Below are 16,386 nucleotides of genomic sequence, written 5' to 3' on the forward strand. Positions count from 1 at the left end.
GCTTTGTTCATGGAATGTGCGTTTAGATTAAGGAACAGATAGAGAGTAGGGAAAATTGTTTTTAGTGGTTGTAGTTAGTCGAGTGGGTTTTGAGAAAGTTTGGCAAGGAGGAACAATAGATTGAAGTTCATCTAATGAAAATGGAACCTTCGGGTCGCTCTCGACTATAGTTGTCCAGTTATCTTTATACATTTGCTGAGAGTGTTGGATTCAAAACTAAGGTGATTGTCATGTAAATGAAGTGGCAAAGTAAAAACAAAAAAACGAAATCGTTTCAAGATTGACTTGAGCCTTAAACTGATCCGGCTTCTTTTCAGCTGCTTTCGTCATCTTCAAACTTATCAAAAGATCAAACACAAACGACAAGCTTGAACCTTTTTGTTTGCGACTGTTTCGATTTCACTAAAATTAAATTCAACACCTATCTCCTGAACCAGAACATTTATCATTTGAGGTTGACTAAGCAGCCGACTCACATGAACAGAGGGCATCAAAAAGATTTTAACTTGTGAAAAGCATCACTTCATTAAAGCAAGATTGACAATTTTATTCGAACCTTTATTTGTAAGGTTCTCTTATTTTGTTTGCTGAGGAGGAGGAGGTGCAGGTTGAGCGTTTCTCAGCTTGTGATATATATATATATATATATATATATATATATATATATATATATATATATATATATATATATATATATATATAGATACACATATAACTACTTCATTTACTCACATAAAATTAATATACGAAAGTATAAATTTATGCGTAAACTTTAAGTATTTACTTCAAAAGTGCTCAATACGTTGGTAGAGCTACTTAGTAAGTTATAAAATATATATGGCGATTAAGCTACACTGAATATTCCGAGTTTTATCCACTCTAGGACTCTTCAGGCTTATGCGCATAAGCCTGAAGAGTCCTAGAGTGGACGAAACGCGGAATATTCAGTGTAGCTTAATCGCCATATATATTTTATAACTTACTATATATGCACATGTATACACACACACACACACACACACATATATATATATATATATATATATATATATATATGTATATATATATATATATATTACTTCAGTCGAAGTTCTCAGAAATCAAGCGGTCTCCTTCCTAAGGCTAATGCTTGATTTCTGGATGAGATGCCTCGATAGTTGGATATTCCATTAAATTTCTCATTTGCATCCTAAACGTTCAGTTACAGTGCCTCCCCACGGGACAGAGTTAGACACCAGGGGCATCATTTAACGTGAAAAAAAGGAACAAAAAGAAAAATTGTCTCAGTCGTGAAAGATTTCTCCCCCACTGAGAGAGAACAAGAAATTGAAATACAGCATCTGTAGGCCAAGAACATAACATTAATTTTCCTCTTCCCAGTTGAGCATTTAAATATGCTATAGTTACATTTTTGATTTCATCTCTTCATCTTATTGGATTTTAAGACAAGAATTCATCTTGTCTGGTAGAATATGCAGCTTCGTGCCATTACTAGAGGCAACATCACTTAGAAAAGGTGTACCATTCCTTGTATAAGCTAGTGTGCGTTAATCACACTGAGGTTTCTCATTTGTTCTTCGAATTCATCTACTTTGGCGGAGCAAGCATGTTGTTATTTAACCCAACATCACTTAGAGAAGGTCGCCATTCCTTGTATAAGCTAGTGTAGGGTAGCCATACCAAGGGATCTTTTTGGAGTTTCGAATACTATGTTATTTTATGAATATTTGCTCAGCTTTTATTTGTAGGAGAAAGCATCCTCATGCCAGGTTGTCCTGACAAATCCCTGAACAGAGAAACCAAAGACACTCGAACTTCCTGTCTAGCAAGCATTCAAATTCTCTCTTAAGATATACCCATTTAATCTGCACGCTTTGTGATGACAAATTAAATTTAAAACTTAACTGTAATCTTTTTATATATACTACTAGGGCAGCACTTATCAAGGCTAAAAACTACTAAAGGATAACGGTTAATGGATGAATAAATTGTCAGTCGAATTCTCTATTTATATAAAATCCAAGTACATCCAAAGATGGAGTACTGCTGCACTATCTGGGCAGGAGCTGCTGAAAACAGCCTATCCTGCCTTGACAGAATATACAGTAGACTTCATAGCCTAGTGTGGGATGCGCTTTTCTCTTCCTTGCAACCTCTCTCCCACAGAAGAGATGTTGCGAGCCTGTCATTGTTTTATCGTTATTTTCATGAGAAGTGCTCATCTGAGCTCCAATCTCTGGTCCCCCCCTTGCCAATCTTTCACGAAAAACACTCGTCTAGCTAAAGCCACTGTCAGTAATTTTCCCCACTATTTATCTGTGCCTAAATCAAAACGTAGATTCCATGAACAAAGCTTCTTTTTTAGAAGTGCATGCCTGCCTGTGGAACTCTCTTCCATTTGCCTGTTTCCCACCTGACTACAACTTGGATGTCTTCAAGTCTAACATAAACAAATTCCTGATAAACCGCGCCCTTAAATAAGACACTTTATCAGATCTCTATTACTAGCGATTACTACAATATTGGTCCATTGATTACTGTACACACAATAATCCTTTATCCCCGAATGGCCTCCTGGCCTTGATAAGTGGTGACTTCCTTCTCAAAAAAAAAAAAAAGAAACATTTAAAACAAATTATTAGATTTGTTATTAAATAGCTCAAAAAGAGTTGATATGCCTTAAAAGGAAACAAAGAGAAACTGTGTTCAAAAGTTTTTTGCGGTGTTATTGTAATATTTATGAAATAATGATATTTCGTTTATATATCTCTGGTGGAAATGTCACCGATTGACCTTCTCCGAAACCAAATTAATCTTCTTCTCGTTTGTTGTTTTGCTCTGAGTCAGAAAATGTCAACAATTCTGGTTGTTCATTTCATGCTAGCCAATCCAAATACTTGAATTACAATTGCTGCAAAGTTGTTTTACATTTTACACTTTAATGACATTAGCAGAATTATTTCGAAATATTTATCTTCAATTAATAACCGGTTTCATTTATCACACGCCTTTATTTATTTTTATTTGTACTTTTTGTGCGATTATGTCATTATGGCCAACCACATTGGAGACATTTACATCTGATCATTATCTATAGAATAAAAATGAACGTACGTGTGTCCTGCTAACTTCAATAATCATATATGCAAATTTATGCTTATGGGCAAATAAGCAGAAGCTTAATCTTAATATGAACTGATAATAATATAAAAAGAAAGGGAATAATAATCACGTATACAAATTTATATCTGATCATTATCTATATAACAAAAATGAACATACGTGTGTCCGGCTAACTTCAATATTCATATAAGCAAATTTAGATTTATAAGCAAAGAAAAAGATGCTTAACCTTAATAGTGACCAATAATGATAATAATAATAATAATAATAATTATAATAATAATAATAATAATAATAAAGGAAAAAAGAGAAGCTTAATCTTAATAGTGACTGATAATAATAATAATAATAACAAAGGAAGGAAAAAATTATCACATATGCAAATTTAGTTTTATGAGCAAAGAATTAAAAAAATAGACTGAAAAATAACTTCAATGTTTTAACTAAATAAATAAATAAATAAAATTATTTTTAAATAAATAAATAATTAAATTTAAAAAGTAAATAATTCTTTAAATAAATTATTTTAAAAATAAACAAATGACAATTGCCAAGTCACATGAATAATATTTAAGGATGTATGTAGATTTCATACAACATTTAAGATCAACAAGATTAGAAATGATAACACATTCATTAATTTTCAAACAAAAAATGCATTAAATAGAAAAAATAACACTTTAAAAGAATAAAATAACATTTTAAAAGAAAAAAAAAAATTTTAAAAGAAAAAATAACATTTTAAAAGAAAAAATAATAGCATTTTAAAAGAAAAAAAATATTTTAAATGAAAAAATTAAAAAAAACGAAACTTACTTTTGTTCCATTGCAACCAGGTAATCCTCTTTTACCCAAAGGACCTTCCAATCCTAAAAGACCCTGGAATTAAATAAAATCAATGTTTTACTATAAGAGTTTATAAAGTTTGCAATTAAAAAATGGGTCGAAATGACTAAAATGCGAATATCGTTTTGAAATAGGCGTTTCATACATAAAGCAAAGCATACGTCGTGTGTTTTTTAATTAAAAAAAATTTTGAAGATCAGTTGAGGTAACTCAACATTTGTTAGCTTCATCGATTGTTTCAGATTTATCAGCATCAGACAAACTAAACAAGTGATCCGTTTTTTTTTACAAGTGGGTCAAAATTTATAAAGGCCTGAAGTTCACTTGAGGATAAGGGTTAATATGGTCAGTGAGACAACACTATAATTATCGGTGGGGGTAGAAATCGGGTAGAATTTGATTAGTTAAGGAGACGGCTCAACAAAACTTGTTTACATTGGACTTGAAGACAACCATTTTTTAGTCAACTGGAAAGCAGCCCTGCGAAACAGAGTTACACAGGCGGGCAGCTCTAGGAAAGAAACTTTGTTCATGGAATTTGCATTTAGATTTAGGCAGAGAGTGGGGGAAATTGTTGACAGCAGTGGTTTTAGCTAGACGAGTGTTTATTGTGAATGTTTTGCAGGTGGAGAGCATAGACTAAGGCTCAGTCGAGCACTTGTCATGAAAATGACGATAGCGTAAAGATAGACTCACAAAATCTCTTCTGTGAGCAAGAGTTTGCAAAGAGGACAAAAGTGCATCAACTGTTAAGTTTCAAAGCCGATTTTGAACCCTATCAAGGCAAGGGGTTTTGCGAAATGCCTCTAACAACCAGCATCCTATTTAACTAAATGATGTGTTACTAAATGTCTTTTTTCTAAATGATGCTTTCAAACTTCGGCATCTAATATAATAGAAGATCCTGACACATCCTAGAAATGGATTACTCAGCCTGTAATAAACGCTAGAAAGTGGTAACCAGTGGGAGAGGGAGTAATCTAATCTTGATACTCCGACATTCAAGATATATTCGAGTCTCAGTCTTTTATTTGTTACATTGTACCTTTAGTATTTATTATTTATTATACCAAAGGCTATGACAACAGCATATTCTTTTCATTGTTTTGACTCTTGAGTATATATCCGACACAGTTAGACAAAATTAATCAACTGAGAACCACGTCACTCTATATAAAAGTATATAAGATACCAATGGATACACACTCGAGAGCCAAAACAATGGAAAGAATATGTTGTTGTCCTAGCCCTAGTTATAACTTATTCTGTATTTTGAGATTCATTTCATCAAATAACTTTATACTGATTATATCACGCAAGTAAGATTGGAGGTCATTGCTGATCCCAATGTCCTGTTTTATTATGGTTTACATTTGTATGTTAGCATCAACTTCAATTTTCTAAAAATTTAATTCAGCTCCGGTGGATTTTTGAGCCTCGGTTTATAATGTGTTATGCAAAGTGCTGTCATTCCTTTTAGGGAACTGTGTACTTCTGAAGACAAATTAATGATGAATTACATGAACGTTTTATTTATATAACTAACCTGGTGATGCCCGGAATCTTAATTTCTGTCTATTACTTAGTTTTCTGAACTAATAAAATTAAAACGAAACAATCTGCTTAATATTGTAACTTGAAATAGTAAAGTATATTTGGAAACAAAATCAGATTAAAAATGATGATGCCTCAGATGAGGTGCGAACTCACAACTTCTATCTCAAACGATGGTGTGCTAACTAATTGGCCTGTACTAAATGATGACCCTATTAAATAAGATTCTATTCTCTCTATATATATCTCTCCCTCTCTTTCTCTCTCACAGACGCACACACACACGCACACACACACACACACACACAATCACACACACACACACACACACACACACACACTCTCTCTCTCTCTCTCTCTCTCTCTCTCTCTCTCTCTCTCTCTCTTTCTTTCTCTGTTTCTGTCTTTCTCTATATCTATCTATCTATTTATCTCTTTTTATCTGGTCAAAAGTAAGTCAGCCGCTTATCAAAACGGCAAGAGAAGAGAGAATAATATCCAACGAAACGTTGAATATGGCAAATTGTTCTTTCTTGAATTGCTTCATGTGGATAGTTTGTGTGGATGGAATTGTAAAAGTAAAAACTAAGTTTTGAAATAGCATTTTCTTCAATTTATTACACTTGAGTTAGAAATAATATTTTCTATGTCATACTTAAATTTAAAATAGCATTTCCTTTAATCTGTCACGCTTAAGTTCGAAATAGCATTTTTTTCTGATCTGTTATAATTTTGGAAAGTTTGAGAAATTTTAAATAGAATATTTCAGATGTATCCACACATTTCCATAAAAAGCTCTGTCCGTCGAGTTAGCAGTCCATCAAGTTTTATGGACCAACCAACGACCGAAGTAAGCATTTACATTTACGTCTGTCACGTTTAATCATGACATAGTATTTACTCTGATCACGTTTAAGTTTGTGACATCAATTTCATTGCTACATGCGCAGACGGACGCATGTTAAGGATAGCCATTGTTATATTGTAACATTTAAAACTGCTGAATTTAGCAAAGATGATGAAGCGAAAATACATGAATAGGCGCTGCTTATCAAGTGACACGCTGCGAAGAATAATGACTCCTCTTCGTGTCACTGGAAAAATCTTGTTGAAATCTCTTTGTGTTTGCAGGTAAATGATATAGGCAGGGTCGATAGCCATTTGTCACATTCCACCGATTTTAGGCTATTTATTTCGTGTGACTCTAAAATCATTGAAGAAATTCCTTTCCATCTGAATAACCAGTTTTGAAAAGCTCCCTCCTCTCTCTCTCTCTCTCTCTCTCTCTCTCTCTCTCTCTCTCTTTCTCTCTCTATCTCCTTTCTATCAATAATCATAAATCTAAGAACCATTAAACCTGAAAGAGTCTCACTAATACTCTAGAATGCATGGGTGGTGCAAATTTAAGTCAGAAAAATGTATTGCTTTCTCTTTTCAGATCAATTTCTCGTCGGCTGATCAAAGTAAAAATTTCCAGACATTACAAGAAAATTGCAAGAAAATTTGAAGAATCATTTTTCAGAATTACAAGAGGATAAGAGCTAATATCAAAATGCAAGAACATAAGACAACCTAGATCCACATACATCCAGCAAATTGTACATGATGCCAAATGTGATCCTGAAGATCTGAGGCAACTGATGGAAGACAAGGATATCTGGGGAGAAAGAATCACATTGGTCTGGGCAAGGATCACAACCAGATAGATAGACCAAAATGCAGGAGGTGAAACAAATGTTTATGGTGATATTTATGACCACATTAGGACTTTTTTTATAGAAATTTTCTACACTTAATAAAAATCATTTCTTTGATACAAAAAACCTATAAGCCAATAATGGTTAGAATGTTCACTCATGGGCTGAGAGATTAGGGTTCAATCCTCTACTGAGTCATATTAAAGAGTCCAAAATAGTACTTGATACCTCCTTGTTAAACACTCAGTAATCTAAAATATGAATCAAGAGTAAGTGGGAGAATCCAGAGAAAAATAGTGGCGCCTTCCTCTACATCTCAGTGCAGTAGCCAATGGAAAAGGATGCCTTTCATAGACTTAGTTGCGTTCAGTTTGGTTTTCAAGTTCAGAGAAAAATATCCATTCTCCTAATTTTTTATAATTTACCAAAAACGTTATATTTCTGAATTTTGGAGATGAGGGGTGATATTATTTGGATTCTTTTGGACTACTCTTCTTCTCTCGACTTTTTTTCACCAAGTTTGGCAAATATAACCTTCGATCTTCTTCAGATGTATTTTATATATTTAGTTTATTGCCATAAATATTTTGTTAAACTCAGGAATCTTCCTCTTGAACTCGAAAGTCTGCAAAAACATTTCGAATGGAACCATTTATTTAATCCATGGAGGTAGCATGTTCTCGTTCTATCAGCCATGATTAAGTAGAAATCTTAAATAAATCGGGATTGTATTCTTAGTATCGCCCACATTGATAATTGAAGATTTAGCCTCTAGAAGAGTGTCACTTCGAATTAAATTCGTTTAAGCTAAGAACAGTAATAGGTTTAAGGCTCTCAAAATTCATACTAGAACTGTCTGCAAAGAACCATGGCGTAAAGGATAAAGTACTAAGTCCAGTTTAGTTCTAATTGTATTGCACCATAAGTGAATACAATAGCTCAAATGGAATTTGAGCATAGATTAATGGATTGTGAAGTTTATATCAGCAACCTCCACACTCTGTCAAGATTGTTGCAAGAAATAACACAGTGAAATGTGAAAGAGAAATGAGTTTTATGTCAAATGCAATTTTGTTTAAGAAAAAAAAAGATAAAAGTGATTAATCATAAGTTACAAGAAGAAGAATGTTTCTGGCGTTTATCAGATAAATACTTTGAAATCATCCATCTGCTATGCCAAATCTTCACAGTTGTTTTGCCTTTCCAGGAAAGGCATTTTATAAGGGACCTCAGCTGCTGACATCTGCCTGTGTGTAAATTTGCAATCTGGATGTATCAAGTTCGAATTTAATCGGTTCCAAAGCAACACTTTCGCTTAAAGGCAAACTTAACATAGTCACGTCTGTAAGGATTTGAATCTAGAACAAATTGGAGAAAACCAACAACAGAATAAAGTTACTTAAAAACAGTTGTGGCATTTTGATTCCTAGCAAGTCACTTTATGAACATCACTAGATGACGTTGCTAAGTTTATTATTGCTTCTAAAAGTTTGCTACTTAAATACTTGAGGCCAAACTTTTTAAATAATTTCTAAACATAACTATTTCTAAACATAACTATTTCTAAACATAACTATTTCTAAACATAACTATTTCTAAACATAACTATTTCTAAATATAACTATTTCTAAATATAACTATTTCTAAACATAACTATTTCTAAATATAACTATTTCTAAACATAACTATTTCTAAACATAACTATTTCTAAACATAACTATTTCTAAATATAACTACTTGTTATATTAAAATCAAAACAATCGTTGAATAATTAAAAAAAATAATAACAAAATATACTAATTAATAAAATATCGTTTTGCACAGCAATATGCAAATTAGTTAACTATATAGTTGATCACAGTTCTAAATGTTTTAGACGAGGATCGATTGTTAATATTAACTACTGTTCTCATTTTGAGTGTCATTTTCACAACGTTTCAGTCGATGGAACATCCAAATTCCTCAGACGTATTTTGTTAAACCATCGTTCCATCAACCATGATTGGACAGAAGTCGTAAATAATTCGCGATTGTATGTTTTGGTGTCGCCTGCACTGAGGATTGTCTTCAACCTAGATAAGAGTGTAACTTTACAACTGAATTTTACCAAGTACTCTATCCACTGTGCGATGGGTCCATGGATTAAATAAAAAGTTCGATTTGAAATTCTGTAGGGATCCAAAAGTTCGACAGAAAGATTCCCGAGTTTGAAAAAAATACACCTGAAGAAACTCAGAGATGACATTGCTCCAAACGCTGTGAAACTAACACTCATGATGAGAACAGTAGTCTGATTAATTTAAATAATACAAGTGCACAATATAACTCTGGGTTGCGAGCACTTACGATGGTATGGAGATTTGAAACGAAACTTTGATCTGTAAATAGGTGTATGTACATCTCAATTAAAGATAACCAGGTTAAAAATCATCTCAACTAAACCGACATCGAAACTGACATCAATGATACATTTTCATGGAGAAAATTATTTAGCACCCTCACAATCAAGATGTAATCCATATCTGATGTCAAAAAAGGCGCCATTTTTTCTCGATGCAAATAGACATGTTTATTATTGAATTGACCGATCATCCAATCATGTCCTGACGTATGGATACAGTTTGTTGAACTAGTTTTTTAAAGCGCCGACGCAAGTAGTTTCTCAGTAGTAATTGAAGTTGTACAAATTGGATGTGCTGGTCCATTCTTACACACATGTCCCTCTTTTATAAAGATTAATATTGACAGTTTTTCATTTGTTTTCAATACTTCAAAAATAAAAGGGATTTTTTGTAAACCAAAAATGTCGTCATATTTCTGGGGTGTTTGAGATGGGGATTGATAATTTTGAATTATTTGGATTCGTTGTTCTCATTTTCTTCACAAAAAGTTAGATGGATCGTCGACTTCAACGAAAAATTTAATTATAATGGATATAGATACCCTATTGTCTTCTATTAATTCAGGATTTCCCAAACTTCAGGACACTATGGAGTCCCTGAGCAGGGAAAAGGTTTTTCACGGAACACAACGATAATTTCTAAAATAAATGTAAAAAACATTAATTTCAAATTTTAACTTACACTTGGTCATTAGTTGTTCCTGTTCGTGATTTTAATATATTTTCGTGTTTACAACTATTTTTTTTTGTTTTTGATTAATCAAAAATTGTTGCATTTTTTGTTAATTTATTTTTAATTTACTTTTTCATGAACTATCCTAAAACGGTTTACACCTGTAGTCATGTAACGTATCTCTTTCCAGTAAAAAAAAAAAAATCGATCATTAAATGTCTGCAGTCACTTAATTTAAAGCATTTTATCCTCTTTAAGAAAGGGCTTGCAGAGCCCATCAGCCGTATTCACGGAGCCCCATGAGTTTATGGAGCCCACTTTGGAAAACCATGCATTAATTCACCCATTATAATCTAAACAAATGCACAAACATCAATCCAGTTAGGGACTAATTAAAAAGGAAAGCAGAAATTAATTCAGTACAATTTTAAAGTTAAAAATCTCTTGAATGTCAAAACCTATAAGATTTTAAATAAATACACGGAAAAAATATTTAGTTTTTTTTTTTATTCATATTCATTCTTAACCAGGCATGTCGCTATTTAGACATAAGAGGCTTCCAATTGTGGACCATGCCGAGGAAAGATTAAGTTGGTTTATGTTACATTTAAACTTCTGCATATCAGTACAATCAGGGAAGCAGGTAGCAGAAAGGGAATTCCAAAGTCTAGCTGTTCGAAGGAAGAAACTATTAGAGTAGAAAGCTTTCTTGCATTTAGGAACCTCAATAGTGAATGGGCGAGATTTTGTTGCTAAGTGGGTTTGTCAGAGATATCTACATCAAGGAAGGAAAAGTGCAACGAGTTAATCAGAGCACATTCCATTAAAATACTTGTAAAACAGCCACAGAGATGCAACAATGCAGTGATGGAACAGGAGTTGGAGTTTAGTTGACAAAGTGGGATATATTAGATTGAAAACTCTTTTTTGGGCCCAATCCAGACCCTTTATCAGAAAAAGATGTTTGTTTGTTGAGTTGAAATAATTAATGTATTTTAATTTTAATTACCACACACCGAGCTATAAGGACGGCATTTATAGTCGTTTTCAAAAGCCCAAGTCGCAAAATGCTGTTCCAAAGGTGTTTTGTCAGGCGTTTAAAGCAAATAGCCAGCTGCTTAAGAACAACATATCAAATGTCAGTCAAACATGTGTGAGTTAAGGGCAGAGAAATAATCTGCCTTTATTTGGACAGTTGAGATGAGCAAATTCTTTGGATCGGATGTATATCAGGAAGTGAATGATGAAGTATTATGGAAGAAAAGAATAATTAGCCATTATCTATAGACAACATGGAGACATTTGCTGTTGTCAACCACATGCTCTCTGAGGGAAGGCAGTAATTACTCACTACGACAACAGCAACTCCAAAGATACTCTTCCTGCTCTTATTTGAATTTGACCTTTCAAGGCATTTATCTGCGTTACACAGTCTTGCCAAGACAGATTCTTTTTCCACAGAGACAACAAAATGGCCATGCCATTAAACAAGAGTGAAATAATAACTAAGGGAGATCATTCTGTTAACTTACTCCACACGCACGAACACACACATACACACATACACATACAAATACACATACATATACATATAGTTTGTTTTGTTATAATCCATATTATATTTCGCTTAGCTTATCTGTTTGTTTGTCTCTGTCCGTTCCACTTTTTACTCAGAAACTACTGGGCTGAACTTGCTGAAATTTTGTATGGGCCTTTGTTATGATACGGTGCAGCGAACTTAATATTATGTTATCCGTTCGATGTGCAATTAAGCATGAACAGGGATTAATTCAGTGAACACAATACCACATTTACTCTGGAAATTTGGCATAAAGCACTCATTGTAAATCAACAGCTATAACTTTTGCCTGTTTTTAACGGCTAAAAGTCTAGTGTTATTAATATTTCTTACAAAATGCTTGCTAGATGATCCAAGCCAAGAGATCTGAGAATATCTTAACCCTTCGGGGTCATAGAGATGTTGTCTTAATTCCATGCATTGTGTGTCTTGGGCAAGATTAGCTTGGTGGTATCCACCGCTTTCTAGGCTTCTGAGCACATGCAGCCCCTAGTCTGAACAAATAGTCACCCATTTTAGAACCGGCCAGGCTCAACGTTGCTTAACTGCGGTGACGTAACGTAAACTAATGTGTCAATGCGATTATGCCTTATATAAATGATACAAGGACCCAAATAGACAGATTCCTCAGCCAACATTAACGTTAAAATCAAACTGTGATATATTTTCTGTTTTTAGTCACAGATGAAGTTTTTCTCAACAAAGAAATTTTTATTTCTTTCAAACCAAAGTAATCCATTTTAGAGTAGCTGAATTTTGCCCATTAAAAAGTAATCCATTTTAGTGTAGCTGAATTTTGCCCATTAAAAAGTAATCCATTTTAGAGTAGCTGAATTTTGCCCATTACAAAGTAATCCATTTTAGAGTAGCTGAATTTTGCCCATTAAAAAGCAACCTTGAATCTTAATTTGAGAGTCAAATGAGATCAACAGAACATCAGGCTAACATAGGTTCTGCTTAAGAAAAGATAAAAGAAAAAACCGAAAGGAAATAAATCACAGAATAAACTATCCAAGAAGAAAAGATCAAATAATTACAGTTTCGCTTTTGGCGCCTTTTTTATTCTCCATTTCATAAAACTTCACAACAAAAGGAATTAATGTGGAAACTAGAAAGCTTCAAATACAACACATGTGGTAGAAACATACATATATATATATATATATATATATATATATATATATATATATATATATATATATATATATATGAAAATAGAATTCTATTTTGATATCGTCGGATTTAATCCAGCTTAACAATTATATATATATATATATATATATATATATATATATATATATATATATATATAGAGAGAGAGAGAGAGAGAGAGAGAGAGAGAGAAAGAGAGAAAGAGGGAGAGAGGGAGAGAGAGAGAAAGTTTAATATGTGAATGTGTTCATATATTTCCATGTAAAAGATTCACTTTTAAACTTATTAAGCAATCATTATGAATTTTCGAACACAATTGTTAGGCGTAAGGGATCGTAATGTGGGTTATGTTCAGTTTCATTTAGTTTTATTCAAATGGAGTAAATATAGGGGTGAAAGTTCTTTGTGAAAATTCAGGTACCTTCTGCTTTTGTCAAAAATATAAACGATCGATATTAGATATCGATTAATAAATATTCCTCAAATTTCAGTTTCTTTAAATTTTTTTAGATGGCTTTAGAGGATATAATAATCACATAATCCATAGAAATTAGCTATTAAGCAAAATTCTCTGAATTTCAATTTCTTGCAAACATTCTTTAAGCTTAAGCTTTTTATTTTAAACACTTTTTTAGAATTCAAATTGAATAATGGATTTGGTACTTATGCAGAACACAGACCGTGCTATTCTTTTAGACAGGATTTTTAAGTTGAATTCAATTTTTATGGTATCTTTTGTTCCTTAAATTGTTAAGTGGACGTGCAGAACAGTTATAAAGCGCTCTCCCCTCTCTATGTTAAGAATAGGTTTCTAAATAATAGCGTTATCATTTCAGCACACCCGTATTCGGCATTATATACAATAGGTTTTCATCAAAAGTAAAATAAAAATTCTAGACATAAGGTTTAGTATCATTATATGTATTAGTGCACTAATTTTGCCCACATTTTGATTAAAATTCATTGTTTGTCTTGAATTACATCTTTAGTCCAAAAAATAAATTGTAATTTAAAATCTATTTTACTTATCTGCTAACGAAAAAAAAATACGACCATAATGCATCATTAATCGTATAAAGAAAACATGTCCATGATGATCATATTCAAAATGGCCTATCAAACATCGATGGAAAATTCGTTTATTATGTTACACATGACTTTTTTTCTGTGCAAAAAATGATGAAATATAATATTTTTACGCACTAAAATGTTGTTTTAAAAGAGTATCGAGCAGCTACGTTTACGATTCAGCTAAAGTTAACGTTAATTGTTTTATTTGCAAAGAGTAATTGTTCATTTTATCAGAAAAACAAACGATCCTGCATTACTCGAGTCATTGCTTGTTGTCTACGTCATGACACGTGATAGGAAATAGATTGTGTAAGTCAATTTGCCGAACCAACTCGGTTACGTTCCACATTTCTCGTTTGTATCATTTCAATATTGTCTTTAAATATAATAAATAAGAATATTCGTCAAATTTATTTTTGCAATTAAATGTATTTACGGAGACATTTTCACTAAAACAATGAATATTAAATGTAACTTATTATGAATATTTTATCTATAAAAATGAGAATGTGTGTGTGTGTGTGTGTGTGTGTGTGTGTGTGTGTGTGTGTGTGTGTGTGTGTGTGTGTGAGGATACTTCTCAACCTCAACGGAATTTATATCTACATACTTGAGATTTGATATATATGATATTCAGACATGTGGAAAACTTTTTACTCGGTTTTCATCCGGAAAAAACGGGCTGCTAAGGGATCAAAATTGAAAAATTGCTACGTCGAGGTCGTCGGATTTTTATCTGTTTGCTAATTGTTCACGAATGCACACATGTGAATGGTTCAAATGACAGATTCATTATATTAAAAATAAGTGAGTTTGAAAACACTTCTTAAAGATCATGTCAAGTCGGCCTAATGGTTATCGTACATGATTCACTGATTTTAGGTTTTGGTTTCAATATCAGCTCGCGTATTAAATTTTTTTTCCTTTTTTTACTCACAAAAAGTGAACTGTTTAAAAAAACATAATACTTGCATGTACATGTCCGGTTTCTATATGAATTAAAACATATATTTATGCGTACATTACGACGGGACAACGCTGGGTAGCCTACTAGTGTGTAATAAATAAAATAAAATATGGGAAAAGATTTTTATAGTTTATATTAAAATACAATATTGAAATGCAACAAACAAGAAACAGTGGAACGTAATTGGGCGGGGTCGCTAAATTAACTAATACCGTCTAATTCCTATAATGTGTCATGACGTAGACAATAAGCAACGACTCGACTAACTTAATATGGGTGATCTCTAAAATAAAAGTATATTTTTATCCTAAACAGAATGGAAAACGTTTGATAATTAATCAAAAAAGTTCATTGTTTTTTTTTTTCCTCTTTGAAATATCAGCTACAATAGTCGTAGACAAGGTCAGCCTTTTTTATACTGAAATATTTGGTTCAAATCTGTGTGTTTCGGGGTTACATCTTTTTCTTGGAAAACTGATAGCAGCGAAAAAGACGTCGTCGTTGTTATCATAAGAATCCGGTAGGAACGGCTGTTTGGCCCAAGGTTATTTTATCCAACCCTCACCGAAAGATGAAACTGGAGAAGGGATAAGCGGTGGTAGAACGAAAGAAAATGTACTCACATTACGTTTTCCCCATTCTTCACTGATAATAATAAAATAGCAATATTTGTGATGACAAAAAAGAAGAGAAAAATGCCTTAACGAGCAGAAATGATGATGACGATGATGATGATGATGATGAAGAACATTTAAGTATATATATTTTCATTGTTATCAGTGAACCAGAGAAAAGAAGAAGAAGAAGAAGAAGAAGAAGAGGAGGAGGAAGAGGAGGAGGCGGAGGCTAAGGATGTTACTAACTAGAATTGTCTGTTGCTGATGTAAATGAGTTCTTTAAGCATAAATATCCACAACCAGTTTGGCTCACGTTTCATTCGGAATTCGATAGAACCAGACCAAAGTGACATTCCTGGAGGTTGATCTTCTTAAACGGTAAGATTTCAACTGACAGACAATATGTACTCCAAAAACGAAAATAAAAAGAAAAAAATATTTTAAGAGAGTAGAAAGTCGACCTTGGGTTTACTTCCGGCAGCCAGCCTCGTAACTCTCGCTTCCTTTAGTTTTTTCCTTATTGCTCATATTCCACAAGCGATGTTTCTGATCAAGGGGAAAAAATTGCTGTTTTCTGGGTTGGAATCTATTTAATATTTATTGTTGACTAGTTTTTGAGCTTGATGTAGTATTTGTGTACTTCCTTACATCAAGTGGCTTCATGCCTTGTTGATTTCCATATTAAAAATATTTAGTATTTATTTAA

At 32.8% G+C, this 16,386-nt stretch overlaps 1 protein-coding gene across 1 annotated transcript in view; it reads right to left on the reverse strand.

Annotated features, from left to right (window-relative positions):
- The window catches only part of LOC145288106 (uncharacterized), a 177,926-nt gene that overhangs the window by 76,671 nt on the left and 84,869 nt on the right, over positions 1 to 16,386 (reverse strand). The window contains exon 5 of the mRNA XM_080136164.1: positions 3,940 to 4,002. Coding sequence (XP_079992290.1) covers positions 3,940 to 4,002 — 63 coding nt within the window. The remainder of the gene's footprint in view (positions 1 to 3,939; positions 4,003 to 16,386) is intronic.

The sequence above is a fragment of the Euprymna scolopes genome, chromosome 11 (assembly GCF_053919585.1).
Source record: "Euprymna scolopes isolate OS-2025 chromosome 11, ASM5391958v1, whole genome shotgun sequence".
Classification (NCBI taxonomy): domain Eukaryota; kingdom Metazoa; phylum Mollusca; class Cephalopoda; order Sepiida; family Sepiolidae; genus Euprymna; species Euprymna scolopes.